Source organism: Heterodontus francisci, chromosome 2 (assembly GCF_036365525.1).
Source record: "Heterodontus francisci isolate sHetFra1 chromosome 2, sHetFra1.hap1, whole genome shotgun sequence".
In the NCBI taxonomy this organism is placed as follows: domain Eukaryota; kingdom Metazoa; phylum Chordata; class Chondrichthyes; order Heterodontiformes; family Heterodontidae; genus Heterodontus; species Heterodontus francisci.
Genome location: NC_090372.1, coordinates 103,314,194 through 103,338,781, shown reverse-complemented (window position 1 = coordinate 103,338,781; position 24,588 = coordinate 103,314,194). Strand labels below are relative to the sequence as shown.

The 24,588-nt window shown below is 45.8% G+C and overlaps 1 protein-coding gene across 1 annotated transcript in view; it reads right to left on the bottom strand.

Annotated features, from left to right (window-relative positions):
* Positions 1-24,148, bottom strand: part of agmo (alkylglycerol monooxygenase) — a 479,661-nt gene extending 455,513 nt beyond the window's left edge. Inside the window, exon 1 of the mRNA XM_068009453.1 lies at positions 23,890-24,148. Coding sequence (XP_067865554.1) covers positions 23,890-24,012 — 123 coding nt within the window. The 5' untranslated portion in view covers positions 24,013-24,148. The remainder of the gene's footprint in view (positions 1-23,889) is intronic.
* Positions 24,149-24,588: the final 440 nt, after the last annotated feature.

Genomic DNA, 24,588 nt, shown 5'->3' with positions numbered 1-24,588 from the left:
TGTAAGCAAGAGAGTCACTAGATAGCTCTTTCCAGACCTCAGTACAGCCTTGGTTCAAACATCGACAAAAGAGCTGAACTCCAGAGGTGAGATGAGAGTGACTGCCCTTGACATCAAGGCAGCATTTGACCGAGTATGGCATCAAGGAGCCCTTGCAAAACTGAAGTCAATGGGAATCAGGTGGAAAACTCTCGGTTGGCTGGAGTCGTATCGAGCACAAAGGAAGATGGTTGCGGTTGTTGGAGGTCAATCATCTCAGCTCCAGGACATCACTGTAGGAGTTCCTCAGGGTAGTGTCCTAGGCCCAACCATCTTCAGCTGCTTCATCAATGACCTTCCTTCAGTCATAAGGTCAGAAGTGGGGATGTTCTCTGATGATTGCATAATGTTCAGCACCATTCGCAACTCCTCAGACACTGAAGCAGTCCATGTAGAAATGCAGTAAGACCTGGACAACGTCCAGGCTTGGGCTGATAAGTAGCAAGTAACATTTGTACCACACAAGTGCCAGACAATGACCATCTCCAACAAGACAGAATCTAACCATCTCTTCTCGACATTCAACAGCATTATGATCACTGAATTCCCCACTATCAACATCCTGAACTGAACTGAAGTAGCCAAATAAATACTGTGGCTGCAAGAGCAGGTGAGAGGCTAGGAATCCTGTGGCGAGTAACTCACCTCCTGAATCCCCAATGCCTGTCCACCACCTACAAGGTACAAGTCAGGAGTGTGATGGAATATTCTCTACTTGCCTGGATGGCTGCAGCTCCAACAACACTCAAGCAGCTCAACATCATCCAGGACAAAGCAGCCCACTTGATTGGCACCCCATCCACAAACATTCACTCCTTCCACCACCGATGCACAGTGGCAGCAGTGTGTACCATCTACAAGATGCACTGCAGCAATGCACCAAGGCTACTTAGACAGCACATTCCAAACCTGTGACCCCTACCACCTAGAAGAATAAGGGCAGCAGATGCATGGGAACACCACCACCTACAAGTTCTCCTCCAAGCCACACACCATCCTGAGTTGGAACTATATCGCCATTCCTTCACTGTCGTTGGGTCAAAATCCTGGAACTCCCTAACAGCACTATTGGTGTACCTACTCCACACGGGCTGCAGCGGTTCAAGGGCAATTAGGGATGGGCAATAAATGCTGGCCTAGACAGCAACGCCCATATCCCAGGAATGAATTTTTAAAAAGTGAAGGGCATGGAGCAGACTCAATGTGTGCTATGGATCATAGACTGCTGTCATCTGAGAAAATTGTTATGCTGGGCACTTGTTGAGTAGGGTCACTTCTCATTTCCATTTTCTCGTGTTTCAAACAGAGCCAGTTACAGACCGGGAGCAAAGTGAACCTGCTGGATTGGCACCACCATCCCCGGCTGGAAGATGGCAGGGGTGGACGGGGTATGTCCACAGAACCTGCACCATCACATCATACCTCAGCATCTTCCACTTGCACAGCCACACACACCTCAGTTGAACCCTAGATCCGCGTAGAAAGGGGAGCACTGGGTGAACCTCACAGCACGTGTGAGCAGGAGGAGGAGGGTGAGGCAGAGTCACCTGTGGTCAATCCCACTCAGAGGATGAAGGACAGACATAGCGATATTTCACTGGGTGAAAATGCTCGGTCTTGCGTGTCACAGGCAAGGAGGGACTTCCTCAAGAACCAGAGGCAGAAAAATTCTTGTTTTTCGCAAGTCCCGGAGGCCTTGAGGAGCCATGGTAGGTAATGGAGGAGTCCATGCAACGTATGTGGTCTGTCCTGACTCAGGGATTCAATCACATGAGCTCCTCCATTGAGAGATTGGGTAACCTCTTGGAGAGCTATATGCAACACCACTCTGAGTGGGTCCAGGAGCAGCCCGCTGATAGGCACAGAAAGAATGAAACTCCCTGTAGCATTGACCACTCACTGTCAGTGATGGCGCTGAGACGCTCAGAGTGGATGTCAGCTGTGACCCAAGTCAGTGGCCGCATCCGGCATCCAAGAGCGCCAGGAAAGAGCTGAGACAGTCACAGCGGCAGATGAAGGAGCCACCCCTCAGCGGGCACCGGCGCCACCCTTCAACCCCTCACCCCTCTAACTCAGGAGCCATCTGTGTGCCAAGGCCCTGTGACAGTGGCAGCCCCTGCAATGATGCAGGTGTGACAGCCTGTGTAGGGGCTCCCGTGGGCACCTCGAAGGCAAAGATGGAAGCCACAGGCATCTCAGCTGGAGGCAGTGAGTAGGGAGCACCCTGAAGAAGTGTTAGGGAGTGGAATGCGCCATTGAATTCACATACTAGGTTACCTAGGTGCTATTGTCGACATCTGTCTTATTTTGTTTCCATCACAATATAGCTTCTTTATGTCATCACTCTGACAGATGTGATGTTAATGTCTCATCTCAGAAGGGGGACTTAGCATTGTGGGCTGGGTGGCAGGGACATGAGGCACATGCCTTATGACGTTGGATAATGTTGGTGGAGGAACCCTACATCTGAACGCTCATGGTTGGCAAAGGGACCTCGCAGTTATGGGTCACAGCAGTAAAACAGTGTGGCCCTTGCTAACATGTCAGCTTACAGTTCACCCTGAGGTTTGGGACACCGTTGACAGGCGTCTTCCGCTGCCTGGGCTTCGGCCACCTCGAGTGATCCCTTCCTCCACCTCTTCCTCCTCTGAGCTGCAGTGTGTCCCAGCTCCTCCTCTTCATATATCTGCAGGCCTCTTTGCAAGGTCACGTTGTGCAGGACACAGCAGACGACAATGATAAGGGACAGTCTGGCTCGCTCATACTGGAAGATACCATCTGACCAGTCAAGGCAACGGAAGCGCATCTTCAAGAGGCCAATGGTCTGTTCAATGCAGGTCCATGTTATGAGATGGCTCTCGTTGTAGTGCCTCTCTCCATCTGTGTCTGGGTTCACTAAAGTCCTTTAGGGAAGGAAATCTGCTGTCCTTACCTGTTCTGGCCTACGTGTGACTCCAGACCCACAGCAATGTGGTTGACTCTTACATGCCGTCTGAAATGGCCTAGCAAGCCACTCAGTTGTATCTAACCGCTACGAAATCAATAAAACGAAGGAAACCGGACGGACCACACAACCGGCTTCGACAACGGCAAACCCAGCCCTGTCAACCCTGCAAAGTCCTCCTTACGAACATCTGGGGGCTTGTGCCAAAGTTGGGAGAGCTGTCCCACAGACTAGTCAAGCAACAGCCTCACAGAATCAACTCACGGAATCATACCTGACAATGTCCCAGACACTGCCATCACTATCCCTGGTTATGTCATTTCCCACCGGCAAGACAGGCCCAGCAGAGGTGGCGGCACAGTGGTATACAGTCAGGAGGAATTTGCTCTGGGAGTCCTCAACATCGACTCCGGACCCCATGAAGTCTCATGGCAACAGGTCAAACATGGGCAAGAAAACCTCCTGCTGAATACCACCTACCGCCCTCCCTCAGCTGATGAGTCAGTACATCTCCATGTTGAACACCACTTCGAGAAAGCACTAAGGGTCGTAAGGCCATTGTACTCTGCATGGGGGACTTCAATGTCCATCACCAAGAGTGGCTCGGTAGCACCACTACTGACGGAGCTGGCCGAGTCCTAAAGGACATGGCTGCTAGACTGGGTCTGCGGCAGGTGGTGAGGGAACCAACAAGAGGGAAAAACATACTTGACCTCATCCTCACCAATCTACCTGCCGCAAATGCATCTGTCCATGACAGTATTGGCAGCAGTGACCACCGCACAGTCCTTGCGCAGCCTAAGTCCCACCTTCACATTGAAGATATCGTCCATCGTGTTGTGTGGCACCATAACCGTGCTAGATGGGATGGCTTTCGAACAGATCTAGCAATGAAAAACTGGGCATCCATAAGGCGCTGTGGGCCATCAGCAGCAGCAGAATTGTACTCAACCACAATCTGTAACCTCATGGCCCGGCATATCCCCCACTCTACCATTACCATCAAGGCAGGAGACCAACCCTGGTTCAATGAAGAGTGCAGCGGGGCATGCCAGGAGCAACACCAGGCATACATCAAAATGAGGTGTCAGCCTGGTGAAGCTACAAGAGAGGACTACTTGCATGCCAAACTGCGGAAGCAGCATGCAATAGACAGAGCTAAACGATCCCATAACCAACGGATCAGATCTAAGCTCTGCAGTCCTGCCACATCTAGCCGTGAATGATGGTGGACAATTAAACAACTAATTGGAGGAGGTGGCTCCACAAATATCCCTATCCTCAATGATGGGGGAGCCCAGCACATCAGTAGAAAAGATAAGGCTGAAGCATTTGCAACAATCTTCAGCCAGAAGTGCCGAGTTGATGATCCATCTCGGCCTCCTCCTGAAGTCCCCAGCATCACAGATGCCAGACTTCAGACAATTCGATTCACTCCACGTGATATCAAGAAACGACTGAAGGCACTGGATACTGCAAAGGCTAAGGGCCCTGACAATATTCCGGCAATAGTACTGAAGACCTGTGCTCCAGAACTTGCCGCGCCCCTAGCCAACCCCTGTTGCAGTACAGCTACAACACTGGCATCAACCCGGCAATGTGGAAAATTGCCCAGGTATGTCCTGTACACAAAAAGCAGGGCAAGTCCAACCCGGCCAATTACCAGCCCATCAGTCTACTCTCAATCATCGGTAAAGTGATGGAAGGTGTCATCAACAGTGCCATCAAGCGGCACTTGCTTAGTAATAACCTGCTCAGTGACGCTCAGTTTGGGTTCCGCCAGGGCCACTCATCCGCTGACCTCATTACAGCCTTGGTTCAAACATGGACAAAAGAGCTGAACTCAAGAGGTGAGGTGAGAGTGACTGCCCTTGACATAAAGGCAGCATTTGACCGAGTATGGCATCAAGGAGCCCTAGCAAAACTGAAATCAATGGAAATCAGGGGGAAAACCCTCTGCTGGTTGGAGTCATACCTCGCGCAAAGGAAGATGGTTGTGGTTGTTGGAGGTCAATCATCTCAGCTCCAGGACATCACTGCAGGAGTTCCTCAGGGTAGTGTCCTAGGCTCAACCATCTTCAGCTGCATCATCAAGGACCTTCCTTCAAACATAACTTCAGAAGTGGAGATGTTCTCTGATGATTGCACAATGTTCAGCACCATTCGCGACTCCTCAGATACTGAAGCAGTCTGTGTAGAAATGTAGCAAGACCTGGACAATATCCAGGCTTGGGCTGATAAGTGGCAAGTAACATTCGCGCCACACAAGTGCCAGGCAATGAGCATCTCCAACAAGAGAGAATCTAACCATCTCCCTTTGCTTGACATTCAATGGCATTGCCATTGCTGAATCCCCCACTATCAATATCCTGGTGGTTACCAAGGACCAGAAACTGAACTGGAGTACCCATATAAATACCGTGACTACAAGAGCAGGTCAGAGGCTAGGAATCCTGCGACAAGTAACTCATCTCCTGACTCCCCAAAGCCTGTCCACCATCTACAAGGCACAAGTCAGGGGTGTGATGGAATACTCTCCACTTGCCTGGATGGCTGCAGCTCCAACAACACTCAAGAAGCTCAACACCATCCAAAACAAAGCAGCCCACTTGATTGGTACCCCATCCACAAACATTCACTCCCTCCACCACTGACGTACAGTGGCAGCAGTGTGTACCATCTACAAGATGCACTGGGGCAACGCACCAAGGCTCCTTAGACAGCACCTTCCAAACCCGCGACATCTAGCAATTAGAAGGAAAAGGGCAGCAAATGCATGGGAACACCACCACCTGCAAGTTCCCCTCCAAGTCACACACCACCCTGAGTTGGAACTATTTCGCCACTCCTTCACTGTCGCTGGGTCAAACTCCTGGGACTCCCTTCCTAACAGCACTGTGGGTGTACCTCCCCCGCATGGACTGCAACTGTTCAAGAAGGAAGCTCACCACCACCGTCTCAAGGGCAATTAGGGATGGGCAATAAATGCTGGCCTAGCCAGCGACGCCCACATCCCATGAATGATTTTTGTTTTAAATAACAGCGTCAGGAGCCACCTCCTTAGGGGATAACCCTTATCCCCCAGCAGCCACCCAAGGAGTCTGGATGTGGGCCTGAAGAGTTGCAGCACCTGGGACTCTTGGAGGATAAAGGAGTCATGACAGCTGCCCAGGAACTGGGTGCAGAACTACAAGATTCACTCCCTGTGGTCACAGAACAGTTGGACATTCAATGATTGAGAGCGCCTTCTGTTCAGGACTCTGACTGGCTGCTCTGTCCGTGACTTGATGGCCACGTGGGTACAATCGATGATCTCTTGAACTTAAAAAAATCCATCGAAGGCGGCAAAGCCCTTTGAGCCATCTGTGTCAAAGTGGACGTCGTCTCCTACCCTTCAGAATATGGTATCTGTGACCTGTCTGTTGGCTTGCCAAGTGCAAGATGGTACGCAGCTGATCCCTGGAACAACCTGGGCGACGGTAACCTGGATGGCTGCAGGTAAGGGACCACGTTGCTGTCTGTGAGGCCTAAAGTTAATTTTAGACTTCTGTTCAAATATGCTTCCTACACACCCTTCTGCTCACCTACATGCTCGCTGTTAAAACCAAGACTCAATTCACAGTTTTCTACTTTGATTAGATTTGAGAAATTCAATCAACCATTCCATCCTTTTTCTTGGCTTGACAGCACCTAATCACTACTTCTAGATCGACTTCCCTCTCCCTCTCCTTTACTATTTTATACGACAGTGGTCTCCTACACTGTGTTTTGGTCTTTCACTTTGGTTTCTCAATCATTATAAAAGGTATCTCATGTTCAATTGGTGCAAAAAGATATGTAACAATATAAATTATAGTATAAAACTAGGTGAATATTGCTATGATCATTGGATAATTGTTTTTTATAGCAACAAAAATCATGCTGCATATTATGACAAACAAATGGAGTTGGTGGCTTTGAGAGCCATAAACCACTGCCATTCATTGTTTGTTCTATGTTTGCAAGTGTGTAGCATTGTTATGGTTAAGAATAAAATAAATAGGAAACAGTTGTTCTGCAAAAATCTATAAACCTAACAACATTTCAAGAGTTTGAAGTTAATAAAGGTCAGGGGAGCCTGTTATTATAATTACAAGGCATGTTTATTTACACATAATAATCCTTTCCTCTGCAATAAAAAAATTTATCGTAAGTCTGTTAAATTAGTTTCTTACTCTTCCTCAATTGAGATTTGTTCTACAGTGATGGAGCATGCGTTGCTGGCTAAATTGTTGGTGTAAAAAGAATGACAAGCTTCAAGTATCATTTAGTCTGAAGCATGACCTGCACTATTAAATTAAACAGAGAACACTGAAACTTTGCCCGTGAAAGGAAGATTCTGTCAACAAAAGCAAATTCAACCAAAGGGAGTTTTAGTCCTATGTAAAACGTTTATATCTGGTGTTAAATTTATGGAAATAATGCAATGTTTGTCACCAAATCAAAAGTTTTGCCTTTGGGTGAAACTTTACAACAACAGATACCAATATGAAATTGTTGGCTTTTAGCAACTATTGAATGTAAAACAGCATTGAAGTATGAAATAAAAACAGAAAATGATGGAAATACTCAGCAGGTCTGGCAGTGTCAATGCAGAAAGAAACAACATTAACCTTTCATCAGTTTCTGATTTCCTAGTTTTAGCAATCAATTAATAAATATAGGCAACAGGTGCGGAGATCACGACGTGCGATTACCCGGTCCGTTGAAAATAATGCAGGCAGCACACAAACTTCACGTCCATGATTATAGTGTGCAACCCACTGCTCGACACGTTGATGGGTGCCTGCACGCTCAGCAGGGGGCCCCCAAGTTCATGCAAGGCTAGCACCAATTAAAGCTATCCTGCACTTCTTAAAGGGGAGGTGCATTCTGACTGCAGATTTCGAAAGTGGCTGGGAAAAACTGTAGGAGCAGGAAGAAACAGGAGAAATGGTACAGCAGGCCAGAGAGAGAGAGGGCTCCTAAGTTCTCAGAGGCAGCTTTGGAGGTTTTAGTCCAGGAGACTGAAAGGGGATGGATAATGCTCTATCCTTGGGGGCCAGGAGGCCTTCCAGACATTCAATGCAAAGGCATTGGGAGCAGGTGGCCCTGGAGGTCAATGCCACGAGTCTGAACCCAAGAACCTGAATACAGGGCCGGAAGAGGTTCAATGACCTCACATGAGTGATCAAGGTCAGTGAATACAACTCCAAGTGCCATATCCTGCCAACTGCACCACCATCCTCTAACACTGCTCACTGAAGCACACTCCCATCACTCACCCATCAGAATTCTATCAATCAGGACTCATGCCCAACATTCAAATGCTTCACCTCACCCTCACACACTTAGCACTGCTACAAGCCTCACATCAACAGCTCATAGCTGAATAGCTAATAATATATGAAACCTATGACAAGCACATTACCCATCACATAGCAACACACTCACTAACACTCTTCCTTCTCTCTTGCACAAAAAGGTGGTCCACAACAGGAGGGAGCAGTCACAAACTGATGGGGTACAGGCACAGCGACATCTTCACCCTCATGGAAGAGACAGTGCTCAGCATTACTGATGCAACCATCACTAAAGCCATGGCAAGCAGTGTTATTGAAATCATCCAGGACAGTGATATGCTCCTGCCTTATGTACCTTCTGAAATGCCACTTCATCACCATCCCACAATTTGGTATGATGTACAAGCTTTAGATGGTGTAATCATGCAACTCTTCCTTTTCCGCCCCACCCTCCCCTTCCCTCACCCCAATCTTCTCCTCGTGCATTTATGCTTTCAGATACCTAAGAACTGCTGCCTAGTTAGTCAGTGGTGCCTGAAGATGAAGGCCCAGAGGAAGACAGATCTCTGAGGAAACAGCACCATCTGACATTCACAGCCACCAGTTCAGATACTGGCACTGCACATACCTTAGAGGGCAGTATAGAGACAGGATCAGCACAGAGTGAGTCAATAATGGGCTGCAGCGAGGCCTTGGGGAAAGGATAGCTTGGGTGCCAGCTCCCCGGAGGGTCAGGTCACAAAAGTGTTCTGCTGCAGAGGACTCAAATGAGGACTTCAATGGGATGGCATATAGGAAAAAGCTGATAGCCATGCACACAGAAATGCTTGGTACACTGGCAAGCCTGCCAGAAAGCCTCGTCACTATCAGGGGTACTGGCAGAGTGGCAGAGTTGGGAGCATGAATGCTGTGTTCCAGAGAGAGGACAGTTTGGCACAGGGCTTCGCACAGAGTTTGCAGCCATCCTTTCCAGCATGGAAGTGGTGGCCAACTTCACAAGGACACCTGCGGACCCTGCCATGATGCAGCACCTGATGGCCAATGTCTCAGCTTCCATTGTAGCACAGGCAGAAGCCATCCAACATCTGAGTGCTGCAGTGGAAGCTCAGGCTGAAGTCTTGAGATCTCAGCTTATTGCCATGCAACACCAGCTTGATGCCATGCAGAATTAGACTGCCGCCATCATGGCTGTAGATACCAATGCTCAAAGGAGCTTGCAGGCTCTTACAGCAATCTGCTCCAGCAGATTACTAGGATTGCTGAGGCACCACCCAGGGGAGTGGCAGAGGCTCTGTAGAGCATGAACCTGCTGTCCTCTCCCACGATGACAGCATTCATGCTCCCACCACTGCCACTCCACCAGTACCTCTCAGTGCTGTCAGCCAATCAGCCCAAACTGCTGCCGCCATGCCGAGATAGTGGAATCCAAATCCGGGCCCTCAATGCCCAGAGCTGTTCGAGGTTATCCTACAAGTTCATCTGCAGTTTCCCCCAGTGAAAGTCAGGAGCCTTCCACCAGCCACAATAGGAGCACTAGGCCAGGCAAAGGTACTCAGGAATGCACAAAGCTGAAAATTGTATTTATTTTTGGAAGTGTTGTTGGATAAAGTTGATATGGAAAAGTTGTTTTGTGGAGTCATTTATTTCAGGATTTTAGTCAAGAGGACACTGTGATGGTCCATAACAGAGGGATGGTAAAGTGAGGAAGCATGGAGCAGTGGTGATCTGGGGAGTTTTTCACAGCAACCAAAGTCTGTTGAGACACTCGAGGACAGTCCATCCAGAGCAAAAATGTACCAGCTTCCTCCTCCTCCTGAGATACTCACCAAGTCCTTGTCAAGAGATGCGCCCTCATGATGACCAGAATGCGTTGGATTCAGCAGACAACCATGAATCACAAGACATGCTCCAGCAAGGACTCAAGGGCACCCCCCGAGCCATCCCGGCAGCAGAACCGTTGCTTCTAGACACCACTGGTCTGCTCCTTGACGCTCCTAGTTGCAGCACGGCTCTCATTGTAGGAATGCTGTTCACATGCGGACAAGTGGCAAAGGGGAGCCATCAGCCATGTGTACAGCCAGTGGCCCATATCACCGAACAGCCATCCTCTGGTTCAACACGATGGCTCATAAATGGCTGGATCAGCTGACTGGTGCAGGATGAAAGCATCGTGACTGCTGCCAGGATAGCGGGAATTCACCAACATGATGGTCTGGATGTGATCGCACACCAACTGCACACTGAGGGAATGGAGCCCTCTGCGGTTACGGTACATCTCCCTATTGAGATGCAGCAGCCACAAGGCCACGTGAGTGCAGTCAATGGCTTCCTGAACCATGAGGAAGCCTGTTATCTAGCAAAGTCACGTGCCCGCTCCTTGAGGGCTACGGTGACCTTGACAGCTTCTGCCAGTGCCGCACTCGCCCTGCTCAAAGGCTGCAGGTTTGGTTCAAGGAGGTGGCAGAATTCTGCGACCATCCTCTTGGTGAAGCACTACAGATACTACTCCCGGCTGAGATCCAGGTAGGAGAAATGATCTTCAAAGACCCTAGTTGGATAAGGCCTCTTGCTGAGAGCCCTCATCTGCCCCCTCTTCAAACAGCTTCTCCTCTCTGATGCCTCTGCTCAGTCTTGCTTTGATGCTACAGCAACTATAGCTGCCATGACTGGGACCAACTGGTGTTCTCAGAGGCTTTTCCAAGCCACACAACTCCTTCCAAAGGTCCTGCACCACTCCCCCATTCCCTTCTAACTGAAAGAAATTCTGTCAACTCCTCCTCCAACAGAGTGCTTCCACTAATTCTGCTGCAACAAGTCGACAATCAAAAGTACCTTGACTGAAAGTTGGATGGTGATCCCTTTAAATACCGCTGTTGTGGGCATCCTCATGCAGCTGAACTCATGTTCAGCTGTGCGTGTTTAAGAGAGGGCATTAAGAGGGTCAGTAACATTGAAAATGGCAGCTCATGTGTCAAATCAGCATTAGATGCTAACTGACATGGACTGCCTACTCTGCGTACGTCCGGCGCAATCATGGCACGCCTCCGCGATCACCCTTCAAAACATGGCAATTGGAGCGGGCAGCACTGGAACTGTTCTGGGGTGGACCCCTACCATTTCTTTCCCGAGCCTGCTCCTGTAACGTCGTACTGTCAGCGCTATGGAGCCCAATTTTGCAGCCAAAATGTTAGTGTTACTCTCTTTTCCAAGTCCAGCAATATAAAATTCCTTTGTGTCAGTCGCACCAAGGAGAGAATCAAAATGAAGTTGCATAAACACGAAGATGCAAAAGATAGCAAGTTTAACTCCTAGGTCAATGGCATGCACATCTATCCCACTTTTTTCTAATCATATATCTGACCAGCATTGTCTCTGAACAGTTGCGTCGATGGGCCTCTTGCGCTGTATCTTTGAAGTACGTCCAAAGAGTATGTATTTGCACAGGCAATCAAAGCAGCCCTTGCTTGCTCAGCCATTTCTGCCCGAAAACATTCCTCTCCTAGGCAGCTACATAGCACCATGTTCTCTGGGTTACAAGCTAAGCCCCAGTTGACAATTCTTGTATGTTTTTTACTTTAATAAGTATTATGTCAGAGGATATCACTGGTGTGAGGTGCAATCTTTGGTATCATTGTAAATAGTAAAAAGGGTTAAAAGAATCAAGTGGAAGAAATATTTAGTGGGGGTGGGGTGGGGGGGCTGTAAAGGGGGTTGACGGCAAACCATCATTGCTCGCCACCATTATCCCACTGAAACTGACTAGAACTTTAGAATGTCAGGCATGTGCAGATTAGTGTGGAAAGTTGTGGTCTGTCACTCAGGACTCCAACACAAGCTGTGCTTTGTGCACCACCCCCTCCACCCCCTACCCCAGAGCCCGCAATCAAATCAGCGAGAAGTTCAATTTTCCTGCCCCCAAATTGCTGTTAGAAACCCCATAAAAAGTTACACCTTGTTCAATCAGGTGTAACTAGGTTTTTAACGGCGAAGTGATTAATAAAATTTGATGAACAACAGAACTGGCCCGGAAAAAATAATTTACTAATTGTAGCATGCTGTTAAATGATGAATTGGTAGATTTTTTAAAACTAAATTCTTTTAATAATTTTTTTTAAGTTTTTACAGAATATTTTAGCTTCCACCTCCACCCCAATCTTTAATTTGATCTTTGTAAACATTTTGTAAAAGTGATTTTATTTTACTATTTACTGTTTCCTGGTTGAAAATCCTTTAATGTGATTGGCTGCTTGGACAGCCTGATGGCATCACTGCAGCTCCATGCTGCAAATGTCCAGTAAAGAACGCTGCAATGAGTTGCAGCATCACTGCATGGAGATAGAGGTGATTTTCTTGCCAGAGATTGCTAAAGCCCTCAGCGAGGCTTACTTCAAGGTCAGCAGCAAGCACCTTGCTTCGCACTGACCGCAAACTCCAGACCAATGCATTGCTAATATAAGCAGGTAACGCACTGCTGAAAAGTCTACTTATACTATAATGCTGTGGTGACATAGATTTGCTGAGAATCACCTTTGCCAATAAATCTCATGAACTAATGTATAATTATTGCTCTTTGAAATCTTAAATAAAAACAACTGAGCTTATGCTAGTGTAATGTAATTCAGTTCCAGCTTCATCTTGCCTTAGCTTTACTCCAACGGAAATGAAGTAGGCTATTATGTAATTCAGGGATTAACATTGTGCCATACATCATCTACTTAATTCTACATTAGCACCGCAGCCTCACAGCTCCAGCGACCCGGGTTCAAATCTGGGTACTGCCTGTGTGGAGTTTGCAAGTTCTCCCTGTGTCTGCGTGGGTTTTCTCCGGGTGCTCCGGTTTCCTCCCACCACCAAAAGACTTGCAGGTTGATAGGTGAATTGGCCATTATAAATTGCCACTAGTATAGGTAGGTGGTAGGGGAGTATAGGGACAGGTGAGGATGTGGTAGGAATATGAGATTAGTGCAGGATTAGTATAAATGGGTGGTTAATGGTCGGCACAGACTCGGTGGGCCGAAGGACCTGTTTCAGTGCTGTATCTCTAAATCTAAAAAAAAAATCTAAAAAAATCTAAATCTAACCTCAACAAGAAGCTTTCTTCTATGTTACCAATGTTCATTCAATATGAAAGGCTGAAACTGTAGTATACAACATGATGCGTGGGTGCTGGGTTACTAACAACGAGGTTGTGAAGAAATTAGCTTTTCACAGATAATGAAGGAATCTAGAAAAAGAAAATATATATCCAGGAGACTTATTCTTAAAGCTCTGGTACTGATCCTTGCAGTAAACCTCAAAAGCATTCTTTTGCATTTACTCTTACCTGTCGACATCAAGGGACAGGATGGCAAACAAAATGAGTCATCTCAAGCATTTTTGCAAAAAGTAAATTTTATACACTTGCCTGTTAACTTAAGTTCTTAACTAGGCAATTTTAGAAATAGCTTGTGTACTTAGAAGGGAAGAATGTCCTGGATTCTACGTTAAGAATAATGGCAAGGCAATTCCATTCACTGTTAACCACGAGTAAATCGGACAGCAACTTTCAGCCTTTCTTTTTGCCTATTACCAGTTTTTATTGCTTCTCAATATTTCATTTTTATATCCTATCCACACATGCACTGCACTCATTATGGATTTGCAGCACAATCAAGAACTTAGGGAAGTATAAACGGTTCATTTCGGAGATCAAATTTCAGAGAAAATAATGTTCACCTTCTGCTCAAAGTTCTGTGTGCAGCTACAAATTGGGACATTTACATCAGACTGGTATAAATGTGTTGTAAATCTCCTGTGAATTTAAACTGGAATTCAACCATTGGTACAGTCATACATCAATGCAAATAATGTAACAGATGCCTGGCCTGAGTTGGGGAGCAGCCTTCATTGTAACATCTGGGAGAAATCTCAACCAGGTGGCTGTTATCATAGCCCAAAGTGAATACATCGCAACAGGTATGAATATTTAACTATATTTCTTAAAGGACATACGAATTAAGAGCAGAAGTCGGCAATTCAGCCCGTCGAGCCTGCTCCGCCATTCAATAATATCATGGCTGATCTGTTTGCGTTACGAATTCCACACTCCCGTTTACCCCCAATAACCCTCGATTCCCTTGCCTAACAAGAATCTATCTACCTCCGACTTGAAAATATTCAATGACCCCGCCTACACCACCTTCTGAGGCAGAGAGTTCCAAAGTCGCAAAACCCTCAGAGAAAAAATTTCTCCTTATCTCTGTCCTAAAAGGACAACCCCTAATTTTAAAACAGTGTCCCCTAGTTCTGGACTCCCCCACAAGAGGAAACATCCTTTCCACATCCACCTTGTCAAGACCGTTCAGGATCTTATAAACTTCAATCAAGTCTCCCCTCACTCTACTAAACTCCAGTGAAAACAAGCCCAGTCTGTCCAACCTTTCCTCATCAGACAACCTGCTCATTCCAGGTATCAATCAAGTAAACCTCCTCTGAACCACCTCCAACACATTTGCATCCTTCCTTAAATAAGGAGACCAAATCTGCACACATTATTCGAGATGTGGTCTCATCAATGCTCTGTATAGCTGAAGCATAGCATCCTTACTTTTATTTTCAATTCCTCTTGTAATAAAGAATAGCATTCCATTAGCTTTCTTTATTACCTGCTGTACCTGCATACTGACCTTTTGTGACTCCTGCACTAGAACATATAGATCACTCTGCACTTTGGAATTCTGCAGTCGTTCTCCATTTAAGTAATACTCTGCTTTTTTATTCTTCCTGCCAAAGTGAACAACTTCACATTTTCCCACATTATACTCCATCTGCCAGATTTTTGCCCATTCATTCAACCTATCAATATCGGTCTGCAACCTCCTTATGTCCTCTTCACAACATACTTTCCTACCTATCTTTGTGTCATCTGCAAATTTAATTGCCATGCCATCCCTCCCCTCATCTAAGTCATTGACATAAATTGTAAAAGGTTGAAGCCCCAGCACAGACCCCTGCGGGACTCCACTCGTCACATCCTGCCAATCAGAAAAGGACCCATTTATGCATACTCTCTGTTTTCTGCCAGCCGGCCAATCTTCTATCCATGCTAATATGTTACCCCCTGCACCATGAGCTCTTACTTTGTGCAATAACCTTTTATGTGGCACCTTATCAAATGCCTTCTGGAAATCCAAGCACAGTACGTCAACGGGCTCCCCTTTATCCACAGCACATGTCACTCTTTCAAAGAACTCCGACAAATTGGTTAAACATGATTTCCCTTTCACAAAGCCATGCTGACTATTCCCAATTACCTTGAGTTTTTCTCAGTGCCCAGCTACAACCTCCTTAATGATCAATTCTAACACCTTCCCCACAATAGATGTCAAGCTTACTGGCCTATAGTTACCTGTTTTTTGCCTCCCCAACAGCCCCCCCCACCCCCCACCCACCTTCTTGAATAGAGGGGTTATATTGCTATCCAGTTTTACATTTCTAGCTAGCTTCCTCTCATACTCTAATTTCTTTCTCCTGACTAACCTTTTAGTTATTCTCTGCCATTCTTTATATTCTGACCAATCATCTGAACTGCCACTCATCTTTGTGCAATTATATGCCTTTTCCTTAAGTTTGATGCTTTCCTTAACTTCTTTACTTAACCATGGATGGTGGGTCCTCCCCTTAGAATTTTTCTTTATAGTAGGAATATACTTATTCTGAGTATTCTGAAATATCCCCTTAAATGTCTGCCACTGCTTCTCGATTGATTTATCTCCTAGCCTAGTAACCCAGTTAACTTCAGCTAACTCAGCTTTCATGCCCACACAGTTGCCCTTATTCAAGTTTAAAATACTAGTCTTAGACCTACTCTTCTCTCTTTCAAACTGGATGCAAAATTCAATCATATTGTGGTCGCTGCTACCTAGAGGTGCCTTTACTCTGAGGTTATTAATTAATCCTGTCACATTACACAATACCAAGTCTAATATAACCTGCTCTCTGGTTGGTTCCAGAATGTGCTACTCTAAGAAACTTCCTCATTCAGGCTACTATTACCAATCTGATTTTTCCAGTTTATATGTAGATTAAAATCACCCATGATTATCGCTGTCCCTTTATCACAAGCACCCAATATTTCTTCTTGTGTACTCGTCCTACATTGTGATTACTGTTTGGGGGCCTGTAGACCACTCCCACTAGTGACCTCTTTCCCTACTATTCCTCAACTCCACTCAAAACGATTCTACATCCTGATTTCCCGAACCGAAGTTATCTCTTACCACTGCACCAATGCCATGCTTGATTAACAGTGCTACCCCTCCATCTTTACCTAGCTTCCTATTCTGTCGTTTTGGTAAAGGAAAGCTGGAAAAGTATTGTGTCCTGACGACAAATACTTTGTGTCATTCTTCACAGTAGAAGATAAAAAGAACATATTTGAATGTGTGCAGAACCAGAAATCTAATGACAGTGAAGCACCTAAAGTAACTAATAGTAAAGAAAAACTGCCGAAGAAATTAGTGGGACTAAAAGCCTATAAATCCTCTTGGCCTACATCCTAGGATTTTAAAAGAGGTAGCTGCAGGGACAGTGGATGCACTGATTTTGATTTTCCAGAATTCACCAGATTCTAGAAAAATGCTAGAATCTATTAATAGGGACATGGTAACAGGGCAATTGGAAAATGATAAGGCTATAGCTGACAGAGTAGATAAACGGGAACCAATAGATGTAGTATATTTGGATTTTCAAAAGGCATTTGATAAGATGCCACACAAGCAGTTGTTACAAAATATTAGGAATTTAAGGAATAGGAGCAGGAGTAGGCCGTACAGTCCCTTGAGCCTGCTCTGCTATTCAATAACAGCATGGTTGATCCTCAACCTCGACTGCACTTTCCTGCTGTGGCTCAGTTAGTAGCACTCTCATCTTGGAGTCAGGAGATTCTGGGTTCAAATCCCACTCCAAGACTTACGCACAAAGATCAAGGCTAACACTCTAGTGCAGTACTGAGGGAGTGTTGCACTGCCAGAAGTGCCGTCTTTCGGATGAGACATTAAACTGAGGGCCCCAGCTGCTCTCTTTGGTGGAAGTAAAAGATCCCATGGCAGAATTTTGAAGGAGAGTTATCTCTGGCCAATATTTATGCCTCAATCAGCATCACAAAAAAAACAGATTACCTGGTCATTATCGCATTGCTATTTGCAGGAGTGTGCTGTGCACAAATTGGCTGCTGTATTTCTAAATGACAACAGTGACTACACTTCAAAAGTACTTCCTTGGCTGTAAAGCACTTTGAGACACCCAGTGGTCATGAAAACCTATCTTTCATATCCCTGGATTCCACCTTAGAGTCCAGAAATCAATCAATCTCAGCCTTGAATAAACTCAATGGGCCGGATTTTATTCTGGTGACAGGGATCCCAGTAGTGGGTAGAAAGGCAGAGGGAGACCCCAACTCGGCCCTCCATTGAACCCCCAGTGCGATTCCATGGTGGGCAGTCAATTAACTGCCCGCCGTTAAGGAGCAATCCCTTTAAGGGATGATTTCCTGCCTCCATAGCTGCCAGCCAGCCTGAAGGCCGTCAGCTCTGCAGTACCGGCAGCGCCACTGCTCACAGTGGCGTCTGCCAGTACTCCAGGAGGCCCTGCAGAGTAGAAGATTGAAGACGACCCCGCGCGAAGTAAGTGGGATCAGGGTCATAGGGGCCAATCAGGCAAGCCCTGGCGATGGAATTGGGGATGGTGTTACTGAGAGTTGGGGGAGGCAAAGGGGTCCTCTCGGGAGTAGGGGGGGCGGGGGGGGGGTGGTCAGTGCCACTGGGGTGGGGGGGGGGGCTCTCCAGGGGCCCGGAATCACCCCCAAAAAGAAGCAACACCCTCCCCGACCCCGCTAGGAGGCCACCAGATTTTACCTGGCAGTATCTTCCCATGGCAGCGGGCCCCTCCCCTTCAACAAAATTGAGGTGGACGTGGGAAACGGCCCTTAAGTAGCCATTAATTGGTTGCATAAGGGCCTCAATTGGCCTGGGTCTAGAAGGCCATTCTCAGCCTTCCTTAACCCGAAAAAATGGCAGGGGGCCCAGGTGACGTCAGGAATGGGGTGGGGGGGAGGGCGGGGAAATGGAAGACCCCCTCCCCCCAGCCCCCGTGCCTGCCTCCAAGGACAGAACAATTGTGCAATCACCAACGAGCATCCCCACTTCTGACCTTATGATGGAAGGAACGACATTGATGAAGCAGCTGTAGATGGTTGGACCTAGGACATTACCCTGTGGAACTCCTGCAGTGATGTCCTGCCCAATGACTGAGCATTAACAGCCCTCTGGGGTAGATAATTCCAATGATTCACAACCCTCTGACAAACTTTCTTTTCATCTCAGTCCTAAATGGATGACCCCTTATCCTGAAACTATCTTTCCTAGATTTAAACTCTCCAATCAGGAGAAACAGCCTCTCAGCACCTACCTGGTCATCCCTCTCAGAATCTTACATGTTTCAATTAGATAACCTCTTATTCTTCTAACTTCCAAAGAGTATAGGCCCATTCTGCTCAATCTCTCCTCATATGACAACAATCTCATCCCAGAAATCAATCTATTGACCTTTCATTGCACCCCTCTAAGGCAAATATATCCTTCTTTAAGTACAGAGACTAAAACTGCACACAGTACTCCTGGTATGGTCTCACCAAACCTCTGTACAACTGCAGCAAGACTTCCTTACTCGTGTACTCTAACCCTATATTTTCTGGTGTTTAGAAGAACCAGAGGTGATCTCAACGAAATATAAAATTTTTGGAGGGTTTGACAGGGTAGATGCTGAGAAGCTGATGTCTCTATAACTGGGGGTCCTGGTTTCAGGCTAAGAAGTTAGACTGAGATGAGGAGAAATTTCTTCACTGAGAGGGTTGTGAATCTTTGGAATTCTCTACCCCAGAGGGTAGTGGATGCTCAGTTGTTGAGTACATTCAAGAATGAGACCATTATATTTTTGGGCACTTATGGACTCAAGGGATATGAGGATAGGGCAGGAAAGTGGAGTTGACATGGAAGATCCACAATGATCATACTGAATGGTGGAGCAGGCTCAAGGGACTGTGTGGCCTACTCCTAATCCTATTTTTTACGTTCTTAGGTCGCCCTGTTCACACAGGGCCTTCTTAGAGGGTGCCGCGCTGTATCAGATGCCTGGTTAAAGAAAGTTGCCGCATAATGAACAGTGAGCTCCATCCTTCACATCTGGCCGCACAATCGAGGTTTTCAACCTTTAATTGCCAATTTGACATGAAGACCTTTCAGGCATGTGTTGGCCTGCTATTTAAGATAACTGTTTTCTGATAGACTGTCTTACTTCCAGTGGCATAAAAATTGATTTCTGCTTTGGACTGTACACACAAACATCAGCTAGTAACATGTCTTGCCACAAGAATTAAGCTATTAATTTTGGATTGGTCTTTAACAGTTGAAAGCATTTTCTACATTGCACTCTTCTCAGTGGCAATGGTTCATTCAAAGTAGCTATTCCGATAACCTCTGACAACAGCTTGTTTACTTGTAACTTTTTTTTAAATCAGATCATGGCACACTACAGAATAAGTGCTGTATTATAAACTGCACATTTACTTGTACATCCATATAATGAAGGTCTTCCATAGTTGTATTACTTGAGTAATATTATTCAGTAACATGTTCAGAGTCCATCTTAAGAATAGCTTGGGTCGGGCAAGAAAGATGGGTATTGAATTCTCAAGAGGGCAATAAAATACTATGCTTCTCTAGTTGTTGGTTGACCTTGGATTCTCTACGAGAACTACTGGATATTGGGAGTGCATTTTCAGTTTGTTTTAGACTTAAAATTTGGCTTGGCTGTAGTTACAAAGCTAAACCCAAAAAATGTAAGCCCTAATGGCTGGTGTGCAATTCCAACCATTAAAGAACAATTATTGGAGAGGATTCTGAGAGACAGGATTTATGATTATTTGGAAAAGCATGGTTTGATTAGAGACAGTCAGCATGGCTTTGTAAGGGGCAGGTCATGCCTCACAAGCCTAATTGAATTATTTGAAGATGTGACAAAACACATTGATGAAGGAAGAGCAGTGGATGTGGTGTATATGGATTTTAGCAACATGTTTGATAAGGTTCCCCATGGTAAGCTCATTCAGAAAGTAAGGAGGCATGGGATTCAGGGAAAGTTGGCTGTCTGGCCACAAAATTGGCTGGCCCATAGAAGTCAGAGGGTGGTAGTAGATGGAAAGTATTCAGCATGGAGCTCGGTGACCAGTGTTGTTCCACAAGGATCTATTCTGGGACCTCTGCTCATTGTGATTTTTATAAATGACTTGGATGAGGAAGTGGAAGGCTGGGTTAGCAAGTTTGCCGATGACACGAAGGTTGCTGGAGTTGTGGATAGCATGGAAGGTTGTTGTAGGTTGCAACGGGACATTGACAGGATGCAGAGCTGGGCTGAGAAGTGGCAGATGGAGTTCAACCTGGAAAAGTGTGAAGTGATTCATTTTGGAAGGTCGAATTTGAATGCGGAATACAGACTTAAAGACAGGATTCTTGGTAGTGTGGAGGAACAGAGGGATCTTGGGGTCCATGTCCATAGATCGCTCAAAGTTGTCACCCAAGTTGATAGGGTTGTTAAGAAGGCGTATGGTGTGTTGGCTTTCATTAACAGGGGGATTGAGTTTAAGAGCCGCGAGGTTATGCTGCAGCTCTATAAGGCCCTGGTTCAACCACACGGAATATTGTGTTCAGTTCTGGTCGCCTCATTATAGGAAGGATGTGGAATCTTTAGAGAGGGTGCAGAGGAGATTTACCAGGATACTGCCTGGACTGGAGGGCATGTCCTACGAAGAAAGATTGAGGGAGCTAGGGCTTTTCTCATTGGAGCGAAGAAGGATGAGAGGTGACTTGATAGAGGGGTACAAGATGATGAGAGGCATAGATAGAGTGGATAGCCAGAGACTTTTTCCCAGGGTGGAAACGGCTATCACCAGGGGGCATAATTTTAAGGTGATTGGAGGAAGGTTTCGGGGAGATGTCAGAGGTAGGTTCTTTACACAGAGAGTGGTGGGTGCGTGGAATGCGCTGCCAGCGGTGGTAGTAGAAGCAGATACATTAGGGACATTTAAGCGACTCTTGGATAGGTACATGGATGATAGTAGAATGAAGGGTAGGTAGTTAGTTTGATCTTAGAGTAGGTTAAAGGTTCGGCACAACATCATGGGCCAAAGAGCCTGTACTGTGCTGTACTGTTCTATGTTCTATGTTCTAAGGGTATATTCTGCCCCCACCGTGCTCTTCCCAATACCAACCACCACTGAGGAAAATGAATACATACTTACTTTCAGATTTCCAGACACTTCCCTCATCCCTCTCAACAACACAACTTGCACTAATACAGCACCTTTACCAGAATGAAACATTCCCCAAATCACTTTACAGAAGCGTTATGCATTATGAAATTTGACAACGAACCACATTAGGAGATATTAGGCCAGATGATCAAAAGCTTGGTCCAAGAAGTAGGTTTTAAAGGAGGAAAGAGAGTTAGAGAGACGGACAAATTTAGGGAATGAATTCCAGAGCTTAGGACCTAGGCACAGCCTAGTTGAAGGAACAGCCAACAATGGTGCAGCGATTAAAATATGGAATACTCAAGAGGGCAGAATTGACTGAGCACAGAGATCTAGCAAGGTTGTAGGTCAGGAAGAGATTACTGAGATAGGGAGGAGTGAAGCCCTGGAGGGATTTGAAAACAGGGATGAGAATTATAAAATTGAGACATTGCTTGATCAGCGAGCACAGGAAGATGAGTGAACAGGACTTGATACGAGTTAGGGCACAAGCAACAGAGTTTTCAATAACTTCAAATTTGTGGAGGGTAGAACTAGGTTGGTCATTAGGGAGTGCATTGGAATAATCAAGCCTAGAGATAGCAAAGGCATGGATGAATATTTCAGCAGCAGATAAGCTGAAACAAGGGCAAAGTCAGGCAGTTTTATGGAGATAGAAATTGTTGTGGTAGTACATTAGTTAGTATGTTGAGATAATCATTTGAATATGTTTATGCAAACATATACATCACAGGAAGTGATGTAATGTCACGTGTTGCAGCCATATTGCTCAGTTAGTGGAAGATGTAAGCAAATGCCTCCCAATAAAGTTCAGTGTTCAACCTCTATGCCAGCTTTTCGACTATGTTTGCATTAGTCTAAAGCCCCAGTAAATACAACAGAAATAGATGGCCTTAGGGTTTAGTGCTAGGGAGCTCATCTCAGAGTCAAATATAACACCAAGGTTGCCAACAGTCTGATTCAGCCTAAGACAGTTGGCAGGGAGAGGGATGGAGTCAGTGACTAGGGAACAAAGTTTGTGACAGGAACTGAAGACAGTGGCTTTGGTCTTCCCAACATTTAATGGGAGGCAGTATTTGCTCATACAGTACTGGATGTCACACGAGCAATCTGATAATTTAGAGACATGGTGGCGAGGTAGAGCTGGGTGTTGTCAACGTACATATGAAAACACATTTGTCTTTTTGGATGATGTCACTGAGGGGTAACAAATAGGTGGGAAATAGGAAGGGGCCAAGGACAGAGGTAACTGTGCAGGAGCTGGTAGATAAGCCATTGCAGGTGATCCTCTGGCTACAACTGGACATATGAAAATTTAACTAGGCAAGTGCAGTCTCACCCAGCTGGACAACAGTGAAGAAGCGTTGGAGCAGAATTTTGTGGTTTACTGTGTCAAAAGTTGCAGATAGGTGGAGGAGGATGAGGTGGGATAGTTTACTTTTGTCACAGTGAACTTGGACGTCACTTGTGACTTTGGTAACAGTCATTTCGGTACTGTGATGGGAGCAAAAACAGGATTCAAACACGGAGGTCAGAGAAAAATGGGCAGAGATTTGGCAGGTGACAAGACTTCATTACTACTGCAAAATCCTAGCCCATTTGTTGCAACAATAATAATTTCAGCTAAAAATTATCTTGTATATACTTTTCAGAATACAGAGATTCGAGTGTGCTTCAAGGATAGAATGGAACTTAGGATTCAGAAGTTCACTTCTCAATATTGCAACTGAAACTAGCAATAAGATAAATCCTGATTTCACTTGAGGTCTAACTATATAAGACAGTATTGGTTGCAATTACATGGCACAGTATTTGGAACTGTCCATCTGTCACTAATCGCCACAGCCCATCTATAAAGAAACGAGAATCGGAATGGTAAAGAGACAGATATGACAAGATATTGCCATGTTTCTACAGAATATAAAGCGTACAAAGGGGTTGATAAAAACCAGCTGAGCTGCTTCCAGTGCTATATCAGCCCACTCTTTCAACCTGTTACTCACTTGTAACACACTCTGTGTTTTGTGTTCGCTTGCACTGTAACAAACACAACCCTTGGCCTGTTACTTATTTAATTCCCCGTCAGATCTCTAGTAATCTACATTTAGAAAGGAACTCTGTAGCAATCCATTGTCCCGGAAGTACTGTTCGTAAAACTTGCTTGTTCCTGTCCGAAAAAGTGAGAACCAAAGCAAACGAAAGAGACCTGTTGACAGGATGAACCAAACGGTGTAGCTCACCTGTTCAACGTAGTCCTGTACCTCCTCCAGCTCTCTGAATGTGGATTCACTGGGGGTCAGGGCGTAAAACATCAGCCTGACCCCCTGTGAAAAAGAGAGGTTAGATTGCAGTTGTAGAACCATGCTTAGTGGAGGAAAAGAGAACGAAACTCTCGACTCGTGGAAGCCCTGCTCACAAGTGTTTGTAATAGATCCGGTTTGTGTGGATCGAGAGATAATTTGTAATTGCACAATCCCGAGAGAAGCAAAGCCGCAAAGGACAGGGAAGTGAAGGCAGGAGGCGGGTCAAAGCATGTCAGTTTCCAATCATGACACAAGAGAGTGGTCGGTGGCACCGGGCCCACTGCAACATCACTTGCCTTGATTCCACTGGACGGGAGAGTAAACAGTCCTTGCACCATTACCATTAGCAAGAGTAATAGCACTTTGCCATTGTCATTCAGGAATTGGTAAACGATGTACCGCAACTCCTTCAAAAAATTGCTTTGGAGTTCCTATTAAATGCATAACCATTTTGTTTGCATACACCAATTTAAGAATTCCGTGCCCCTCCCACACAAGCACTGGAGAAGGTGCAAAAAGATTTAAAAACAAGAAATGCTGGAACCACTCAGCAGGTCTGGCAGCATCTGTGGAAAGAGAAGTAGAGTTAACATTTGGGGTCAGTGACCCTTCTTCTGAACTAGCAAATATTAGAAA